At 45.5% G+C, this 21,624-nt stretch overlaps 1 protein-coding gene across 1 annotated transcript in view; it reads right to left on the reverse strand.

The window, feature by feature from the left end:
* The window catches only part of LOC124775267, a 143,148-nt gene that overhangs the window by 118,560 nt on the left and 2,964 nt on the right, over positions 1–21,624 (reverse strand). The window contains exon 2 of the mRNA XM_047250104.1: positions 14,977–15,100. Coding sequence (XP_047106060.1) covers positions 14,977–15,100 — 124 coding nt within the window. The remainder of the gene's footprint in view (positions 1–14,976; positions 15,101–21,624) is intronic.

Here is a 21,624-nt window from a genome sequence, read left to right on the forward strand (position 1 = left end):
AATGTGGTAGTATGCCAACTGCATGTTTCCTACACGTGATTCCTAGTTGTGTAATTTCCTAAACTCTTCCACAAACAATTTACAGTTCAGTATGTCAAAATACACGGACCGTGACGTGAGCAGCGTATATACTGTAAAGCAAGAAATGAGGAGGATTATCGCGTTCAAATTTTGCAGCTCGCAAGGGAACAGCAATTCCAGCGTACAGTAGCGAGCCTCAGATCCGCACAGCCTTGGATTCCCCTTAACGACTGTCCCCACGCAACCCTAAGCAGCGCCGCCGGACTACTGGTTATGCTAATGGATCCCGGGGAGCTTCTGCGGAAAGCAGACGTTCTGGCCGTGGTAACCCGCCCACAGGCCACGCCCGTTTGCGCAGCGGACGCACCGCCAAAACTGGGGACCTTCAACATCCGGTCCTCCTTTAAATGACCTTTACTTCTCGTTTCTTCTGTCTCAGCACAATATTATTCCACTTCGTTTACTCTTGTATGGAGTACCTCATTCTTGTCACGCTATTTGTCATGGTAAATGCTGCTATTGGGACAAATTTAATCATATGTTTGTCCGCAGCTCGTGGTCGTGCGGTAGCGTTCTCGCTTCCCGCGCCCGGGTTCCCGGGTTCGATTCCCGGCGGGGTCAGGGATTTTCTCTGCCTCGTGATGACTGGGTGTTGTGTGATGTCCTTAGGTTAGTTAGGTTTAAGTAGTTCTAAGTTCTAGGGGACTGATGACCACAGATGTTATGTCCCATAGTGCTCAGAGCCATTTGAACCATTTTTTGAATCATACACTCCTGGAAATGGAAAAACGAACACATTGACACCGGTGTGTCAGACCCACCATACTTGCTCCGGACACTGCGAGAGGGCTGTACAAGCAACGATCACACGCACGGCACAGCGGACACACCAGGAACCGCGGTGTTGGCCGTCGAATGGCGCTAGCTGCGCAGCATTTGTGCACCGCCGCTGTCAGTGTCAGCCAGTTTGCCGTGGCATACGGAGCTCCATCGCAGTCTTTAACACTGGTAGCATGCCGCGACAGCGTGGAAGTGAACCGTATGTGCAGTTGACGGACTTTGAGCGAGGGCGTATAGTGGGCATGCGGGAGGCCGGGTGGACGTACCCCCGAATTGCTCAACACGTGGGGCGTGAGGTCTCCACAGTACATCGGTGTTGTCGCCAGTGGTCGGCGGAAGGTGCACGTGCCCGTCGACCTGGGACCGGACCGCAGCGACGCACGGATGCACGCCAAGACCGTAGGATCCTACGCAGTGCCGTAGGGGGCCGTACCGCCACTTCCCAGCAAATTAGGGACACTGTTGCTCCTGGGGTATCGGCGAGGACCATTCGCAACCGTCTCCATGAAGCTGGGCTACGGTCCCGCACACCGTTAGGCCGTCTTCCGCTCACGCCCCAACATCGTGCAGCCCGCCTCCAGTGGTGTCGCGACAGGCGTGAATGGAGGGACGAATGGAGACGTGTCGTCTTCAGCGATGAGAGTCGCTTCTGCCTTGGTGCCAATGATGGTCGTATGCGTGTTTGGCGCCGTGCAGGTAAGCGCCACAATCAGGACTGCATACGACCGAGGCACACAGGGCCAACACCCGGCATCATGGTGTGGGGAGCGATCTCCTACACTGGCCGCACACCACTGGTGATCGTCGAGGGGACACTGAATAGTGCACGGTACATCCAAACCGTCATCGAACCCATCGTTCTACCATTCCTAGACCGGCAAGGGAACTTGCTGTTCCAACAGGACAATGCACGTCCGCATCTATCCCTTGCCACCCAACGTGCTCTAGAAGGTGTAAGTCAACTACCCTGGCCAGCAAGATCTCCGGATCTGTCCCCCATTGAGCATGTTTGGGACTGGATGAAGCGTCGTCTCACGCGGTCTGCACGTCCAGCACGAACGCTGGTCCAACTGAGGCGCCAGGTGGAAATGGCATGGCAAGCCGTTCCACAGGACTACATCCAGCATCTCTACGATCGTCTCCATGGGAGAATAGCAGCCTGCATTGCTGCGAAAGGTGGATATACACTGTACTAGTGCCGACATTGTGCATGCTCTGTTGCCTGTGTCTATGTGCCTGTGGTTCTGTCAGTGTGATCATGTGATGTATCTGACCCCAGGAATGTGTCAATAAAGTTTCCCCTTCCTGGGACAATGAATTCACGGTGTTCTTATTTCAATTTCCAGGAGTGTATATTTGGCCTGTGGCAACTGAAAACAGTATAGGAGTGTTGGTTGCTATTAATAATTATATTCCAAAGGTGGATATCACGATGTGTGGCATTTTCATCACAGCACAAGTCGATAACGTGGTAATTATCTCTCCACAGGCAAAGAATTTATGCCTGTTTATCAATTGAATAGATTAGAGCTGAATGAGAACTGCAGATTCATAATTAAATGAACTTAACAATGACGAAATGGATGTGCTCGACTAATACAGGTTTGACAACACAAGACTGCCCGGAAAATATTTCAATCAGCTGAAGATAGGCAACGCAGCTTAAATCACCTACCCCAGATGCAGATGAGGTACTTTGAGTTGCCTATGTTAGGAGCTTGAAAAATTTTCTGCGACAGTCTTATTTTGCTCAGTCTGTACCACTTTAAGTTACTGGTGTTTTAGGCTTTGCACGTTTACTTGTTCAAGGAAACTATGAATCAACGTGACTTATTTCCTTGGAGACTGGAGCACATTTGTAACAAGCTCGTTACGTGCTAAACGATCTCTTCGTCTGGCCTCGAGAACTTTTCACAGTTTTGCCAATCTAACCAGCACAAATCACTGAAAATTGCAGGACTTTTCTGCCTTGTCGCCGTCCAGACTTCCTGTGCAAGGAATGCGCTAGCGTTTTGATTGGCACCTCTGTTCCTGCCAGTCTTGCGGTGCGCGCCAAAATTCACGGAGCGGGCGCGTCTCCTTGGAATCCAACCTCAGTGGCCACGACGGTCTCTGTGCGGCCTATGCCCCATTGTTCGGCCGTTGCCAGTATGAAACAAAAATCACACTAACCGAGACCTGAGCACACTGATCCGACGGACAAACCTAATCTAGCTCTACCTGTTGCCGGTCTGATATGAGAATTGTGATGAGATATGAAGCAGCATACGTACAACACATTTATCACAAACCCTGTGATTAATGTAGCAGATGCCATTGAGTCGTGGTGGTTCCAGTTCATTTTATCTCTGTCTTCCCGCTGCCTTCTTTCACTGGTGCCCCGATAGGCGGTGCAAATTTAACTTGCTGTCTTCGTAGATGATCGCTGGCTCAGAGTGTTTGGAATGTGAGGCGAGAACGGACAGACCACGGGTGGGTTTTCGCACACAACGGCTCCTTCGGCCCTTATTTCATTTTGTGCCGAGATCAGCTTATGACTCCCTTGGGTAGCGGCAATCATACTGCAGTATCGGCGGCGTCCTCCTACGGCCTTCAATGGATTTTCAGTTCCCTGTTTATCTATGCTGTGCGGACGTGGGCGCTTGCACTTTTGCCCTCACCGTTTCCGCGTATGCAAGTCTATTAATGGAAAATTCTGCAGTCAGAATTGCTCGCTCTCTGATATCAATGCCTTTGCTTTTGGTGCCTTATGGATCACTGGAACATTTTGGTCCCAACCGTGTTGTACCTTTGCATTTATTACATTGGTGAAAGTTTTGGGTGTAAATTAGTGGCTGCCCCTGCGTTGGCGATCAAGTGTAGCACTGAGACTTTTACTTGCTGTGGTTTACAAAGGCCATAAGCCTTGCAACACTTTCAAATTCAGTAATTTACTAGTGGAACTTACCTTTCGCCTAGTGTGTATGGCAGTTTGCTGTTTGTGATTTAGTGTTTAATGAAGTTCTTTAGTCAGTTATATTAACTTGGTAAGGGGCCCTGTGGCATAATTCCTGTTCACTGACTTCAAGATTTTTTTTACATTTTGCAAGTTTTATCTCTTAATTATTTTAAAGGAAATACCCTGTAATAATATGCCTGCCTTGAAACTAGGTTCTAGATGGTCGTCAAGTTTGAAGACTGATTCAAGGAAACACTTCCTTGGAGGGGTAAACGTCATAATTTTGGTGCAAAGTTTACCTAAATTGTTTGGTAAGACGTTAATTATTATATTTTTACACTCCCTTACTAGTGATTTAAGACCTATTTCCTTCGGGCAGTTTTTTTGGGAGTAATTTTCGCTACCTTATTTAATGATGGGCTTTTTGGGCTTATAGTCGTGATCTCTTAACATGGTGGCGTTTGTTGCTCACGTAATTTGTATTTCTGTAGCCTATATCTGACTTGTGTGGTGTCTGTTAGCAGCGCTTCTCACCCTCGTGAAGCACGAGCCCAATATTTCTGCGGCTGCCTGCAGCGAGGGCCTGTTGCTGTTGTGCCCCTGCACGTGCCTTCCGGCTGTATTTGAGGCGTGTCCGTTGTTACTGTAGTCGAACTGATCACTTAGGCGGCTTGCCTGCTTTAAGTTTCGCCTTTCTCTTCTTAGTTTCTGATGTAGTTGCTTTAACTTCTAAATATTCTGCCTAAAGGTCCATATGTAAGCGATGTTCTAATTAAGTTTTGAGGTTGTTCCTTCGCGTGTCCAAATGTTTGTGTATATACTTGGTGTGCTGAGGAAAATTTTAAAGTAATCTTCGTTCTGATTGCCATCTCCTTAGATTTCTATTTTTAATTATAGCTCAATATTCTTCGCTTAAGCTTAATTTGTCATTGTATCGGTTCTATGGATGTAAGAAAATTTGTCAGATCTGCTACACTTGGCTGTTTTTTTTTAAATTAGGAGTTCTTAATTTAATAAATGTGACTGATTAACGCCGGCCGCGGTGGCCGAGCGGTTCTAGGCGCTTCAGTGTGGAATCGTGCGACTGCTACGGTCGCAGGTTAGAATCCTGCCTCGGGCATGGATATGTGTGATGTCCTTAGATTAGTTAGGTTTAAGTAGTTCTAAGTTCTAGGGGACTGATGACCTCAGATGTTGAGTCCCATATTGTTCAGAGCCATTTGAACCATTCTTTTGACTGATTAACGAGATTGTGAAGGTGTAACTTTTAAATACTTATTGTTTAAGAGAGGTTTTATATGACATACTTTTTATTTGTTGCTATCACTGATTCCTTGGGCAGGCAAGAATTGAAAGTATAGTGATATCAATCTGTGGTTAAAATTTAAAAAGGCTTATTTTCATTTAACAGCCAATTAGGCTCAAAGATATTTGGTGATTATTGTGTTTTATTTTGTGCTATCACATGCAATGAAAATAAATGTGATCATTGAAAGGACGAATGATGCAAGAATTGTGGACCCACCCTTCCTGGTGATTCTTTCCCTATACCACCCTGTATGTTGTTGAAGTTTCGGCCATAAATTAATAGAACTACTAGAAATAGCAATGAATCTGAAAAAAAGCAGTGGTAGAATATTTTGCAACTACGTAATTGGTACACAGATCTACCACAAGTACACAATCAGCGTTTTTAGCATTTCAAGTCATTTGGATAGAGCTACCATTTACACGTTTAGAGTTGGATGATGGTACTATGAGGAAAAACAGGAGTAGACATCTTGATCGAATTGCGTTCAAATGGCTCAAATGGCTCTGAGCACTGTGGGACTTAACATCTGAGGTGATCAGTCCCATAGAACTGATAACTATTTAAACCTAACTAACCTAAGGACATCACACATAGTCCGCAGCTAGTGGTCGTGCGGTAGCGTTCTCGCTTCCCGCGCCCGGGTTCCCGGGTTCGATTCCCGGCGGGGTCAGGGATTTTCTCTGCCTCGTGATGACTGGGTGTTGTGTGATGTCCTTAGGTTAGTTAGGTTTAAGAAGTTCTAAGTTCTAGGGGACTGATGACCATAGATGTTAAGTCCGATAGTACTCAGAGCCATTTGAACCATTTGACATCACGCATCCATGCCCGAAGCAAGATTCGAACCTGCGACCGTAGCGATCACGCGAATGGCGTCAAGGGACCATGCACCAGACGGTTTTCCATAGAGAACCACTGTTGAGAGAGTGGTGGTTGCCGAAACCGACTCATGGATGGCCGAGTCCTGAAACTGTTCATTCTCCTGTTGTCTGTAATGTGAAGCAACCATGTCTTAACCACCCAGCGAAGGTGGTTTTGCAAACAATGTAAAAGGACAACGAAGTAATTTGATAAACAATATTTGCCCTCGAGCACTTAATTTATGAGATTACAGAAAAAGTCCAACAACGATGGAAATATGAAAAGTGAGAAGTAGCAATTTGTCTTCAAGAGTCAACAAATGTGGGAGTGATTCGTATCTGACCGTAGTCATATAAAAAGGGAGTGAGGAGCGGTGTTTGCTACAGGCTGCCCCCGGTATCTGAGTGGTCAGTGCGGCAGAATGTCAATCCTAAGGGCCCGGATTCGATTCCCGGCTGGGTCGGAGATATTCTCCGCTCAGGGACTGGGTGTTGTGTTGTCCTAATCATCATCATTTCATCCCCATCGACTCGCAAGTCGCCGAAGTGGCGTCAAATCGAAAGACTTGCACCAGGTGAACGGTCTACCCGATGGGAGGCCCTAATCGTTGACAGAAGTTTTGCATCACTCCGATGTGACGTGCAGGCGTATTCCTATAGTGACAATTCCTGTACCGATCGGGAGGTCACCCCTGACATTGTTTGTAAACATGCAAGCCGTTACTGTGAGCGCCATCTGGGAGTAAAGCGCTGAACCCTTAACGGATTGCAGCACTTCAGTTAAAAGTGAAGCACCAGCAGAGACGTATTACCGCCGTCTGCGGGACAGTCGAGTGAGCATCCACTCATGCCAGGAAGGATAAATGTGACCAATGATCGAGTCCTTATCGACACTTTCTACAGAGAAGGCTTGTCAACCAGGGAAGCTGCTCGACGTATGCACTGAAGCCACAGTAATTTGCTGCTGACATGCAGTAGGTACCAAGTGACATTTAGTGTTGAGGACTTACACCACAAAGGCTGTCCACGTTCGACAGGGGCACGGGACTAAAGGAACCAAGAGCTGAGTGTTCCAGAACTGACTTTGGCGTTCGAAGATGCTACAGGACATCAGGTGTCGCACCAAACTGTTAGGTGATGACTCAGACTACATGATGCGTATCTCCATTCCCCACGACCATGGATAGCTTCACGTCGTACGCCACAGCACCATGGATTCTGTTACAGATGGGCAACCGATCATGCAGAATGGACATTTCAGGATTGGCGTCAGGTGTTGTTTACGAACGAAACTCGGATCTGTTAGTACCCCGACAATCGCAGACAGCATGTTTGAGACAACCCCGTAATACTGAACGCGTCAAACACTGTATCCCGTAAGTGCAGCACTGTGGCGTTGGGGCGAAGTTCTAGGGTGACATTATATGGGGCCAATGTAAATCTCTCGTAGTTATTGAGGGCGGACTGACTGCTCCACGGTACAGGAAATGGATTCTCTAATCAATAGTGGGACCATATCACCAACACTTTGGTGACAATTTTGTTGTGATGGTGGATAGTTCGCCTGCTCATGGTGCTGTACTCATGAACAAGTTTTTTCAGCATGCTGGTTCACCAAAATAGAGTGGCTTGCCTGTTCTCCGGACATGAACCCAATCAACTGAAACGAGCTGTTTATGGGTGTCAACAAGGGACACATACTCGACGTGACTTACGTAGAATTGTCATTGAAGAGTGAGGGGATATTCTACTGCGTACTGACGTTGCTCAGGAGTGCTGTGAACCACCCCTCCTCCCACACCACCACCATCACCACCACCACCACCAACACCACCACCACCACCACCATTTTACCCGTAAATGTGAATGAATTTGTGAATTTAATAAATGTACTCAGTCTCTGTACTATCTATATAACGATATTCTTTGTAAGTCTGTTCCTGAGCCCACAGATCTCGGTCAGAGAGAATACTTGTTTTGAAGGGAGTAGCAAGTAAGCGTGTGTTAGACAATCAGGCTACGTACTTGGTTTGAAAAGAATGGAAGCTGGCCAGCTGTATATTGGAGGCAGTATTATTTGAGAGGGATTTTGTAATACTATGTTTCGACGAACATTGAATATTTTGTGCAAGTATTAATGAAACAATAATAAGAACTTTTAAGGTAAATCACTTCTCTTTTATATTTGTAACTGTGTAGTTTCTTATTGTTAGAACATTGCGTGTGGTTCTTGTCTGCTGTAGGACTTTTAATTAAGCGTATGGCCTTGTCTTGCAGTTGAAAAAGTGTCAAGGAAGGCAGTTATATACATGACAGTTATTGAGAAATATTTTTGTTAACTCGTCTATTTGCGAAAAATTTGTGAAAGGGTGTATTGTTGTTAAGGCGTAATAAAGCGTAGTTACACTTGGAGTCTTTGTTATCACTTATCAGTCGTTAAGTTTATTTCCTCATTTTTTATTCTTTACATTTATGAATGTGTTTGCATACTCGCATTGCACATCGAGAGTTTGCAATGCAGAAGCATTTTTATGCAAAGTGATAAGATACCGTCTTACATTGCACATCGCAGCTACGGTAAATGAAATCTGATTTTTGACAATTTACTCATTGTTTTAGTAGTAACAGGTTGCAGAAGAGACGAGTGTTCCGTTTTCACAGTTAGGCCAATGAATTTAATTACCATCAAAGTTCGCCGAGCGGGATTAGCGGAGCGGTCTAGGGCGCTGCAGTCATGGACTGGGCCGCTGGTCCGGGTGGAGGTTCGAGTCCTCCCTCGGGCATGGGTGTGTGTGTTTGTCCTTAGGATAATTTAGGTTAAGTAGTGTGTAAGCTTAGGGTCTGATGACCTTAGCAGTTAAGTCCCATAAGATTTCACACACATTTGAACATTTTTGAACCACAAAGTCCTTGTTCACTATAAGGTACAGTGATTGTAGGAATTTATTTCAGAAAATATTATATCAGTTCATAGGCTTACCACCAGTAGAAGATCTGAGTGAAATGCTATCTTGTGAATTTTCAAGCAGTTTTATCAGAAGGTCAGATGCGTTAAACTTTATGTTAATTTGCTGTGCTATTAGAATGACAGTTCTGATACAGCGATTGTTCGCAAGGATCAAGATTAGCTATATTCAGGGCCAACATTTTAATCTGAGTCGTTTGTTTTGCAGTCAAACAGAGTATGTAAATTTAATTGACCGCTTTTTCGCATGAGAACTGTTTAATGTACCGAGTAGCCTGGATTTCGCATCGTGTAGCCTGTGCTTCACATATTTCCGTTTAAAATTAAATTTTAACACTGAGATGCCAACCAGACACTTGCCTTCACAAGTTTACATGTCTTAACATGAAAGGTTCACGTAGTACGTGCGAAGATGCGTGTGCGGTTGCATGTACTTGCAAACTACGGTCGGCCCGCCCGGTTAGCCTTACGATCTAACGCAGTTTTCCGGGAGGGAAGGATCGCCGGTCCCCGGCACGAATCCGCCCGGCGTTAGTGGCGAGGTCCGGTGTGCCGGCCAGTCTGTGGATGGTTCTTACGGCGGTTTTCCATCTGCCTCGGCGAATGCGGGCTGGTTCCCCTTATTCTGCCTCAGTTACACTATGTCGGCGATTGCTACGGAAACACTTTCTCCTCGTAAGCGTACATCATGATTACTCTACCACGCGAACATTGGGGTTCACTCGTCTGGTTTAAGGGGGCGGGAGGGGGGGAAGTAGGGATGGCGGGGGGGGGGGGAAGAAGGGGGGGCGGGGGGGGGGGGAAGAAGGGAGGGCGGGGGCCGAACCGCACAATAAACCTGAGTTCGGTGTGGGACGGCGGTGGGAAGAGTGGACTGCTGTAGCTTGTTGTGGGGTTGTGAACCACTGAGGGCTACGGCGGGGACGAAGCCCCTCCGTCGTGTCTAGGTCCCCAGTTCCATACAATACAATGCAATACAAAAACTACGGTCGACTCTTACTCCCGTGAAAAGTGCAAATGCAGCAGCTGTGCGAGCGCTGCACTGGCCATGCATCAGAGTGGGGGCACAGGGGCAGCCGAGGCGAATGCTTCTTGCTGGAAAGCACATGACGACATGTCTTAACAAGTCTTGTGAGTATACCTTTTCTCGCCGATTCTCTGGAGAACCTCCTCATACATTACTTTATCAGTCAACCTAATTTTCAACATTTTCCTGTAGCACCACCTCTTAAATGCTCTGATTCTCTTCTGTTCCGGTTTTCCCACAGTCCTTTTTCCACTACTATCTAGTGCTGTGATGCAAACATACATTCTCAGAAACTTCTTCCTCAAATTAAGACCTATATTTGACACTAGTACACTTCTCTTGGGCGTGAATGACCTTTTCGCCACTGCTAATCTGCTTTTTATGCCCTCTTTGCTCCATTGTTTTTCTTCCAAGGTAACAGAATTCCTTAACTTCGTGATAATAATAATGGCGTGTGACGAGGGCCTCCCGTCGGGTAGACCGCTTGCCTGGTGCAAGTCTTTCGATTTGACGCCACTTCGGCGACTCGCGCGTCGATGGGGATGAAATGATGACACAACAGCCAATCCCTGAGCGGAGAAAATCTCCGACCCAGCCCGGAATCGAACCCGCGCCCTTAGGATTAACGGTCTGTCGTGCTGACCACTCAGCTACTGGGGGCGGACTACTTAGCGCTCAAAAATTCGGATGTTACGTTTGTTCCTGCTCTCATTTCTGCTCCTTCTCATTAGTTTCATCTTTTTCGATTAACTCTCAATCCATATTCTGCACTCATTAGACTGTTAATTCCATTTAGTGTAATGTAATTGTTCTCCACCTTCACTGATGGTAGCAATGTCATCAGCGGATCTTATCGTTGACATCCTTTCACCTTGAATTTTAATACCACTCTTGAACCGTTCTTTTATTTCAGACATTGCTTCTTGGATTATAGTCTGAACATTAGGGGCGAAAGACATCATCCCTGTCTTACATCCTTTTTAATCAGCGAGCACTTCATTCTTCGTCTTCCAGTCTAATTCCTCACTCTTGGTTCTTGTACTGTATACACTGAAAATTACCCGTCTTTCTCTGTAGCTTACCCTATATTGCTCATAATTTTCAACAGGCTGCACCATTTTACATTCTCGAACGGTTGTTCCAGGTCGACGAATTCTATGAAAGTGTCTTGATTTTTCTTCAGACTTGCTTCCATCATCAAGCGCTATGTCATAATTGCCTCTCTGGTGCCTTTATCCTTCCGAAAGCTACACTAATCGTCTTCTAACGGATCCTCACATTTCTTTTCCATTCTTCTACACATTATTCTTGTCAGTGAGTTGGATACACGACAGCGTTTCGAAGACTCATGATAAACTGCAGTTTCAGACGCTACAAGATAGACGTATTACATCATGGAGAGATTTGTTTTTGTGAGGCTAACAGGGTAAATTCAGAGAAGATTCGAGCAATGTATGCTTCATTCCACGCACATCTCGCGAAATTATATCAGAAAAGCACGACAAAATCAGTATACGGAGGTATGCTGATAAGTACAGCGTAAGGTGACTTGCGGTATATAAATGTTTTTGTGGCTTTGTATCTGGCATCGAGACATGAGCCGGCAAGAATCCCCGGGAAACGGCGGGGGAATAGTGGTGGGTCATGGACCACCCCATTCAAAAAATGAGTTGTAGCGTTTATATTTTTACATACGGAGTAGCAAAATTCCCGAAAATTTTAAAAAAAGTAGGTATAGGTAAAAGCTACACATGACGTAACAAATGGTACACTTTGTGAAACACAAACTCTCATACCTTTCTCTGAACGTTCTGCCGACAAATTAATTTGGAAAATCACCAAAGGGTGTATCACCTACCGTAGTTGCTGAAAAATGGCGCCGAACCAAGCAGAGAAAACACTCTGCGTGCTATAAATTGGCCGTTACAGTGGTTCGTGACTGTTCAAAGAGCTTTCCGTGGCATGTTTCACAAGACACCACCAGTTTACAACAACACAGCGAAGTCGTCCAAGAAATGAATGGAGCCTTCTTCGCTGAGAGATCTGTCAGTGGTAGCCTGTCACCTACCTCCACGTGTTGCCTTAGGGACTCAAGCCACAACTGCAAAATGATAGCAGGGATTTCGTCTATCAACAAGATGGCGCTCCTCCACATTTCCACAACTGTGTACGAGATTACCACAATGAGACGTTGCCATGTCGTTGGACAAGCCGTCCAGTGGCTGCCGACATGGCGGTACCTGGTGGTAGCCATGGACTTGAATCTTAGCGATTCTTTCATGTGGGGCTACATCAAGGATAGTGTTTATGTTCACTCTCTACCGTAGAAACCCGAAGACTTGTCACACCGCATCGCAGCAGTTCTTTTTACCGTCACTGCTTATATTCTGGGTCGGGTTTGAACAGAATTATGCTCCTGGTTAGATGTGTGCCGTATGATGAAGGGTGGATACCTTTGCGATTACGTGTACATATCTCATAATTTTATGTACCTTTTGCGTCTGCATGAGTAATATCTGAGTCGAGCTTTATTTTATCCGCGGATCCAACGTTCAGTCGTCACCTGACGATGACCTAAGAAGCCGAAACCTGGTTCATGATGAAAAAAATATTTTACAGAACATCAGGAAAGTTTTTGCAATATAAAATTTTTAACATTTAACACTGCCTGACAAAAACAGTGAAGCTGCCAGAACACGTGGTCGGATGCCAATGCAGTTTCGTAGACGTGCACTCCATTGGGGCCAATGAAAATGATTAGAGTTGCAGTTCTGTGTGACAGGTAGAACTGTTGTTTGTGTTTAGTGTTGTTACCAGGCCCGTAGTGTATGTAAAGGGCGTGAACAGCGTTAGATGCTAAGTGATCACCGTCAAGGGCACGGAGATACCGTGTAATCATGTGATACAGCATTATCAGAACCTGACAGAGTCTAGAAGGGACCTCATTGTGGGTCTCCGTTTAGCTGGATGGTCGAATCGTGCAATATCCAGACTTTTAGATTATTCGGATGTGGCAGCTGGCCGAGGCTGGGTTGCACAGGAACGCGAGGGCAGGTATACTTATTTTCAAGGTTACGATTGACCACGTCTGATCACCATAACAACAGATCGCCGGATTGTGCACCACACCCACACTTCCGCCTGCCGTTCGAAAACAAGTAAGGGACTCCGGCCGGCCGAAGTGGCCGTGCAGTTAAAGGCGCTGCAGTCTGGAACCGCAAGACCGCTACGGTCGCAGGTTCGAATCCTGCCTCGGGCATGGATGTTTGTGATGTCCTTAGGTTAGTTAGGTTTAACTAGTTCTAAGTTCTAGGGGACTAATGACCTCAGCAGTTGAGTCCCATAGTGCTCAGAGCCATTTGAACCATTTTGAAGGGACTCCGTGCAACACTCTGCTCCATCCTTCGTTGTTGGTTAGAGACTAAGAGCAGCATGACTTGGGAATTAATGTTCCATGTGTAGACTGCAATTATCACCACAGCACAGAGCGCTGCGTTTGGAGTGCTGCCGTGAATGGGAACAATGGACTGTTGGTGAGCGGCGTCGCACATTGTTGAGCAGTAAATCACGGTTCTACAGTACCCTAGTTGACTATCGTCAGCGAGTATGGCGGCGACCTGGGGAGAGATGTTCAAATGGTCAAATGTGTGTGAAATCGTATGGGACTTAACTGCTAAGGTCATCAGTCCCTAAGCTTACACACTACTTAACCTAAATTATCCTAAGGACACACACACAGATCCATACCCGAGGGAGGACTCGAACCTCCGCCGGGACCAGCCGCACAGTCCATGACTGCAGCGCCTGGGGAGAGATCCCATTCTTCCAATATTTGTTCCTCCTGGCGTAATACAGTCGGGAGCCAACCAGCATGGCTTCAAGTGATGGCTAACACAACGCTGTGTCACGAACGGACGTTCTGCATCCTCCTGTGCTACCACTGATACGACAGTACCGTGGTGTCATTTTCCAACACGACAATACTCGTCCACACGGCAGGTGTCTCTACGAACTGCCTGCGTGATGCAGAGGTACTGCTGCGAGCAACAAGATCCCCGCATCTGTCCCGATAGAGCACGTGTGGGAGTAGCTTGGACATCAACTTCGTCCCATAGTATCAAGTACAAGTTACAACAGTTGTGGGCAGCTTCTCTCAGGAGAGGACGCAACGGGTATTTAACACCCTTGCGATCCAAATGAGTGCTTGTATATTGGATAGAGGGGATTCAACTTCATACTGATAAGTGGGCTCATACTACTACTATAGTCGAGAGCCAACCAGCGCGGCTTCAGGTGATGGCTGACACAACGGTATGTCACGGACAGACATTCTGCATCCTCCTGTGCTACCTCTGATGCGACAGTACCGTGGTGTCATTTTCCAACACGACAATGCTCGTCTACACGGCAGGTCTCTCTTTGAACTGTCTGCGTGATGCAAGATCCCCGCATCTGTCCCGATAGAACCCGTGCGGGAGTAGCTTGGACGTCAGCTTTGTCCCAGAGTATCAAGGAAAAGTTACAACAATTGTGGGCAGCTTGTCTCAGGAAAGGATACAACGGTTATTTGACACCTGTGGATCCAAATGACGGCTTGTATACAGGACAGAGGCGATTCAACTTCATATTGATAAGTGGGCTCATGCTACCAATTTTTTTGTAAATTTCACTCGAATTTGCAATCACTGAAATAACATCACATACCATCTCGACCTGTGAAGTTTCATTTCATTTACTCCTGCACTTCTGCGTCCTGCAGTTTTTTTTTGTTTGTTTTTTGTGTCAAGCATCGTGTCTCACCATTATTATCATCTTAGTTATCTGAGGCATCCTTAATTTGAACGGAGAAGGTAACAAACGGGCATCCCTCTCCCCTGTATAACCGAACTATAGATCGATATCTGGAGGAGAGGCTGTACCTGGTGGGGAACACTGACCGAGAGACCCGTGTCCGCAGCGTCCACTGTGTGGACGGCCGTATACGCCCGCGGCTGGGGTTAGTCGGGCGGACTCTACCTGCTTTATAAGGCGCCGCCGGCAGCGGGTGGAATGGAGCGTAGCGGGGCTGCTGCCGCCGTTGGCTGTCTATATTTACTCTCAAGGTGAGCGGCCGGTCGGGGTGGCTGTCCCAGCGGTGCTCCTGCAAAACGACCAACAATGGTCTGCCGGTGCGGCGTGCCGTTGCCCGGTAACGGTGCGGCAAAACAGAGGCAGGCAGGACCCTCCTTTCCCCTCCACGCCACGGGGATGTCTGAGTCTCCGTCTGGCTTTGTCGGCAGCCGTGATGTGTGGCGGCAAGGCGCTCGCTGACAGCCGGGCCTGGGAAGGCTTGGACGCTGTACACTCTTCAGCCGGTCTGCGGAACCCGGCGGGCAGAAGGCGACTCGGGACGCCGCCCAAATAATTGGCCGGGTTCCAGTCGAGATACTCGGCGCCACCAGCTAATACAAAGAAAAAGACGCACCACGAAGCAACTGTCCTAATGGGATGAAAATCGGAAAATGTGATGCACGTGTACAGACAAGCAAACGATTCAAATTTCAGAAAATGAGCTTCACAAATTCAGCAATTCAATAACGGTTTTGTCCACCTCTGGCCCTTATGCAAGCAGCTATACGTCTTGGCATTATTTGACAGAGTTGCTGTATGTCCTCCTGAGGGATGCCGTGCGACATCCCGTCCAACCGACGGGTTAGATCGTCAAGATCAGTATATGATTAGGGGGCGCTGCCCATAATGCTCTAAACGTCCTTTGCTGGCTCAGGTAGGGTTTGGAAAGCACGAATACGTCTGCAGGAGTGCACTATCTTGCTGATATACAGGGTGGTCCATTGATCGTGACCGGGCCAAATATCTCACGAAATAATTGTCAAACGAAAAAACTTCAATGAACGAAACTTGTCAAGCTTGAAGGGGGAAACCAGATGGTGCTATGGTTGGCCCGCTAGATGGCGCTGCCATGGGTAAAACGGATATCAACTGCGTTTTAAATAGGAACCCCCATTTTTATTACATATTCGTGTAGTACGTAAAGAACTATGAATGATTTAGTTGGACCAGTTTTTTCGCTTTGTGATAGATGGCGCTGTAATAGTCACATACATATGGCTAACAATTTTAGACGAACATTTGCTAAAAGGTAGGTTTCTAAAATTAAAACACAGAACGTAGGTACGTTTGAACATTTTATTTCGGTTGTTCCAGTGTGATACTTGTAGCTTTGTGAACTTATCATTTCTGAGAACGCATGCTGTTACAGCGTGATTACTTGTAAATACCACATTAATGCAATAAATGCTCAAAATGATGACCGTCAACCTCAATGCATTTGGCAATACGTGTAACGACATTCCCCTCAACAGCGAGTAGTTCGCCTTCTGTAATGTTCGCGCATGCATTGGCAATGCGCTGATGCATGTTGTCAGGCGTTGTCGGTGGATCACGACAGCAAATATCCTTCAACTTTCCCCACAGAAAGAAATCCGGGGACGTCAGATCCGGTGGAGGTGCGGGCCATGGTACGGTGCTTCGACGACCAATCCACCTGTCATGAAATATGCTATTCAATACCGCTTCAACCTCACGCGAGCTATGTGCCGGACATCCATCGTGTTGGAAGTACATCACCATTCTGTCATGCAGTGAAACATCTTGTAGCAACATCGGTAGAACATTATGTCGGAAATCAGCATACTTTGCACCATTTAGATTGTCATCGATAAAATGGGGGCCAATTATCCGTCCTCCCATAATGCCCCACCATACATTAACCCGCCAAGGTCGCTGATGTTCCAATTGTCGCAGCCATCGCGGATTTTCCGTTGCCCAATAGTGCATATTATGCCGGTTTACGTTTCCGCTGTTGGTGAATGACGCTTCGTCGCTAAATAGAGCGCGTGCAAAAAATCTGTCATCGTCCTGTAATTTCTCTTGTGCCCAGTGACAGAGCTGTACACGACGTTCAAAGTCGTGGCCATGCAATTCCTGGTGGATAGAAATATGGTACGGTCGCAAACGATGTTGATGTAACATTCTCAACACCGACGTTTTTGAGATTCCCGATTCTCGCGCAATTTGTCTGCTACCGATGTGCGGATTAGCCGCGACAGCAGCTAAAACACCTACTTGGGCATCATCATTTGTTTCAGGTCGTGGTTGGCGTTTCACATGTGACTGAACACTTCCTGTTTCCTTAAATAACGTAACTATCCGGCGAACGGTCCGGACACTTGGATGATGTCGTCCAGGATACCGAGCAGCATAAATAGCACACGCCCGTTGGGCATTTTGATCACAATAGCCACACATCAACACGATGTCGACCTTTTCCGCAATTGGTAAACGGTCCATTTTAACACGGGTAATGTAACAGGAAGCAAATACCGTCCGCATTGGCGCAATGTTACGTGATACCACGTATTTAAACGTTTGTGACTATTACAGCGCCATCTATCAAAAAGCGAAAAAAGTGGTCCAACTAAAACATTCATATTTCTTTACGTATTACACGAATATGTAATAAAAAATGGAGGTTCCTATTTTTAAAAACGCAGTTGATATCCGTTTGACCCATGGCAGCGCCGTCTGGCGGGGCAACCATAGCGCCATCTGGTTTCCCCCCTTCAAGTTAGACGAGTTTCGTTCTTTGTGGTTTTTTTCGTTTGATGCTTATTTCGTGAGATATTTGGCCCTGTCACTATCAATGGACCACCCTGTATAAGCTCAGGATGGCTTGCCGTGAAGGACAACAAAATTGGGCGTAGAATATCATCGACATACCGCTGAGCTTTAAGGTTGCCGCCGAAGACAACCAAAAGAGTCCTGCCACGTAAATAAATGGCACCGCATACCATCACCTCTAGTTGTCGGGCCGTATGGCGAGCGACTGTCAGGTTGGTTCCCTACCGCTGTCCACCATGTCTCCAGACACGTCTTCGCTGATCATCGAGGCTCATTTCGGAGCGGAACTCGTCACTGAAGATGTCTACTCCAGCCAATAAGATTCCAGACCGAGGACGTCCAACAACACTGTTAGTCAATGCCAAGCCGAATAACAGCTTGCATGGAGACCAGAGATGCACCGATGAGTTTGCAACTTGCTGAATATGTGAAGCTTTTTCTCTTGAATTAGTCATCCAGTTTTTCTAAAACTTTAATCATTTATTTGTCAGTACACGTACATTGCAACTACCGGCTACCGCCCTATTCCTTCGTGGTGTGTAGGTATTTTTTTTCTTTTTTTTAAGGAATGACGAATACAACACGACGTCAAGCCCCGTCGGGCAATTTCCAAGAATGTTTGCCTATCGAAGCCGCGGGCTCCGAACGATGGATATCGAACATGCGATTCTAAATCGATCACGCGACTGGGTGGCGGGCGTTATGATGCTTATTTGTGAGTTACTAGGAAAAACCAAACGATTTATATCGGTAGTGAGTGGGATGTCTGGTATTGTAGTCGTCTCTTTGGCCGATTGCCTCACGTGGAAGAATCTAATTCCATGCTTATGCAATGTAGAAAATTGTTTGAATTTTTGTCAGAAATGTGACACTCTACCCATATTTTTGCGTGACATTGGTAGAATCTACTCAGGTTGCGGCAAAAAGGGAATGTTTCCCGTAGCATACACATCAAATGGACGTTCTTTCGTGACGACAACGTCGACGACGAATGAGATAAGTCGTTTCCTTTGTAATTACCACTATAAATATGCTTGTAACCACAGTCGCGTGATCGATTTAGAATCTCACGTTCGATATCTATCGTTCGGAGCCCGCGGCTTCGATAGGCGAACAATTTTGAAAATTACCCCCCCCCCCCTCCCCGATGACATACTGACAACGGGAGGGAGCGGGTTTGGGGTTGGTGACTGGAAAGGGGACTGGATGGTGATGATGTACTGTGTACCTTCAGCTGCCACATATCTCACCTCTTAAGTCGTTCACCTTAGTGGCCCATCATTTAGGAGATATATCTTCGGAAAGCTAGCCATATAATTTATATCAAATTCCACGTCTTTCACAGTAGCACTTGTGCCCTCTGCGAAGAGAAATTTTTTTGAGTCATTTGTCATGTTCACTGGCAGATCATTGACATACACATATAGAACAAAGGTTTTGCGTCACATTTTTATTTCGAAATTCATAGCGCAGAAAACGAAACTGGCCCTGAGTTGTGCGTAAATATTCATTTTCATTGTGTCCTGATCATCAGTCCGCAGCTCGTGGTCGTGCGGTAGCGTTCTCGCTTCCCGCGCCCGGGTTCGATTCCCGGCGGGGTCAGGGATTTTCTCTGCCTCGTGATAACTGGGTGTTGTGTGATGTCCTTAGGTTAGTTAGGTTTAAGTAGTTCTAAGTTCTAGGGGACTGATGACCATAGCTGTTAGGACCCATAGTGCTCAGAGCCAGCCTGATCATCAAATCAAAAAGACAGAAATGTGCATAACAGAAAAATCGTCTGTTTCCCATGGGGGGGAACACAGCGAATGAATGTCAGATTTAACCTATCTGCCATTCTGATAAAATTGCTTGAAAACTCACAAGATAGCACTTTATTGAGATCTTCAGCTGGTATAAAGCGTCTGAACTGATACAATATTTTCACAAATACATTCCAGCAATTATTGTACCTTACAGCGGACAAGAACTTTGATGGTAATTAATTTCGTTGCCCTAACTGTGTGAACGGAACCCTCGTCTGTTCTGCAACCTGTTACTATTAAAATAATGATGAAACTGTCAAAAATCAAATTTCATTTACTTGCTATGTGCAATGTAAGTGGTATCTTATCACTTTGCATAAAAATACTTCTGCAGTGCAAACTCGCGACATGCAATGCGAGTATGCAAAACAGTCATAAAGGTAAAGAATAAAAAACGAAGAAATAAACTCAACGACTGAAAAGTGATAACAAAGGCTCCAAGTATGACTACGCTTAATTAAGCCATAACAACGACACATCCTTTCACAAATTTCTCACAAACAGACAACAAAAATATTTCTCAATAACTCTCATGTATATAACTGCCGTCCTTGACACTTTTTCAATTACAAGACAAGGCCATGTGCTTAATTAAATAATTCCTACAGCAGACTACAACCACACGCAATGCTCTACCAATAAGAAACTACACAGTTACAAATATAAAAGAAAAGTGAACTACCATGAGTTCTTATTATTGTTTTATTAATACTTGCACAAAATCTTCCATGTTCCTCAAAACATATTATTACAATATCCCTCTCAAATAATGCTGCCTCCAATACACAGCTGACCAGCTTCCATTAGTTTCAAACCAAGTACATAGCCTAATTAACACACGCTACTTGCTACTCTCTTTAAAAACAAGTATTCTCTCTGACCAAGATCTGTGGGCTCAGAACAGACTTACAAAGAATATCGTTATGTCGATAGCATAGAGGTAGAGTACATTTATCAAATTCACAATTTCATTTACATTTATGGGTAAAATTCCTCGAAAATTGTAATAGTAAATAAGACAGCCTCCTTTCATCACCCCTCCCCTATTAAACAAGAATTTTGCGAGTAGTTTCTGCTGGTACAATAGCAGGAAGGACTCAAAAAATTCTCCAAAGGAAATAATCATAAAAGTATGGATCCAAATGTGGGATGGATGACAATGAGTTCAATATGTTAGCGAACAGGTACAAAGTGATATTAATATGGTATGTAAGTTGAAATAAATGTAACAGTGCATGCATGCATACAAACAAGTGTGCAAACCTGCCAGTAGTAAGTCACTTTACGTATTTGTGATGGTACAGAAGGCACAGCATAACAAGATTGTTGCTTTGGTAGAACAGTAATCTAGTTGAGTTAAATACGTTGGCATAAATACATATAACTTTGTAATAAGATACACAGCATTACAAAGTAATTACAATTACCTGAACAAATGTTCAGAAGAAACCTAAAGGACAAGTAAGAATTCCCATCAATTCAGGTAAAGTAGAAAGTAGCAAAAGTAGAAAGGTACACACATTTCATGCAACATGGTACGAAACTTTCCAAAGCAGCCATGACTGTCTATCCTAATATTTAAGATAATATTATGAAGGCAAGTGAATATTCTTGCCAGTTCAAATAAAGCAAGATAGATACTCAGATTTACAGTATGGTTCAAAAATGAGTCCAATTGTCTGTTCAAAATTTTTCAGAAAACCTATGAGGACAACGTCATGCATTGGGAGGAAAATACCACAGCAAAATGTCACACACATAACTGTTTTGCTGCACACATGCTTATCACAGTTGCACCAACATGGTAGAATGAGCACTGTCCTAGGGCAGACTCAGGGAGCATACAGTTTGACGTAAGGTTCTCCACTGACAATCCACAGGGCTCAAAATAAGTACACTATCCAGGCAGACTCATGGAGAATGAAGTGTCTTGTTACAACATCCACTGACAACCCAAAATCTGAAGATCTACAGTCATCACTGTAGGATTGATATAACGAAAGTATTTCCAATGGTCGATCTTTCATAAGCTGAGACATGACACTCAACATAGTGTCACAGAAAACTGCATGAAGCCATCCAGTATATTCTGTCCATTACGCTTTGTGTGTGTGTGTGTGTGTGTGTGTGTGTGTGTGTGTTAACCAAGATTATCTACAAAGTGTGCACTGAATACATGAAA

This window comes from Schistocerca piceifrons, chromosome 2 (assembly GCF_021461385.2).
Source record: "Schistocerca piceifrons isolate TAMUIC-IGC-003096 chromosome 2, iqSchPice1.1, whole genome shotgun sequence".
Classification (NCBI taxonomy): Eukaryota; Metazoa; Arthropoda; class Insecta; order Orthoptera; family Acrididae; genus Schistocerca; species Schistocerca piceifrons.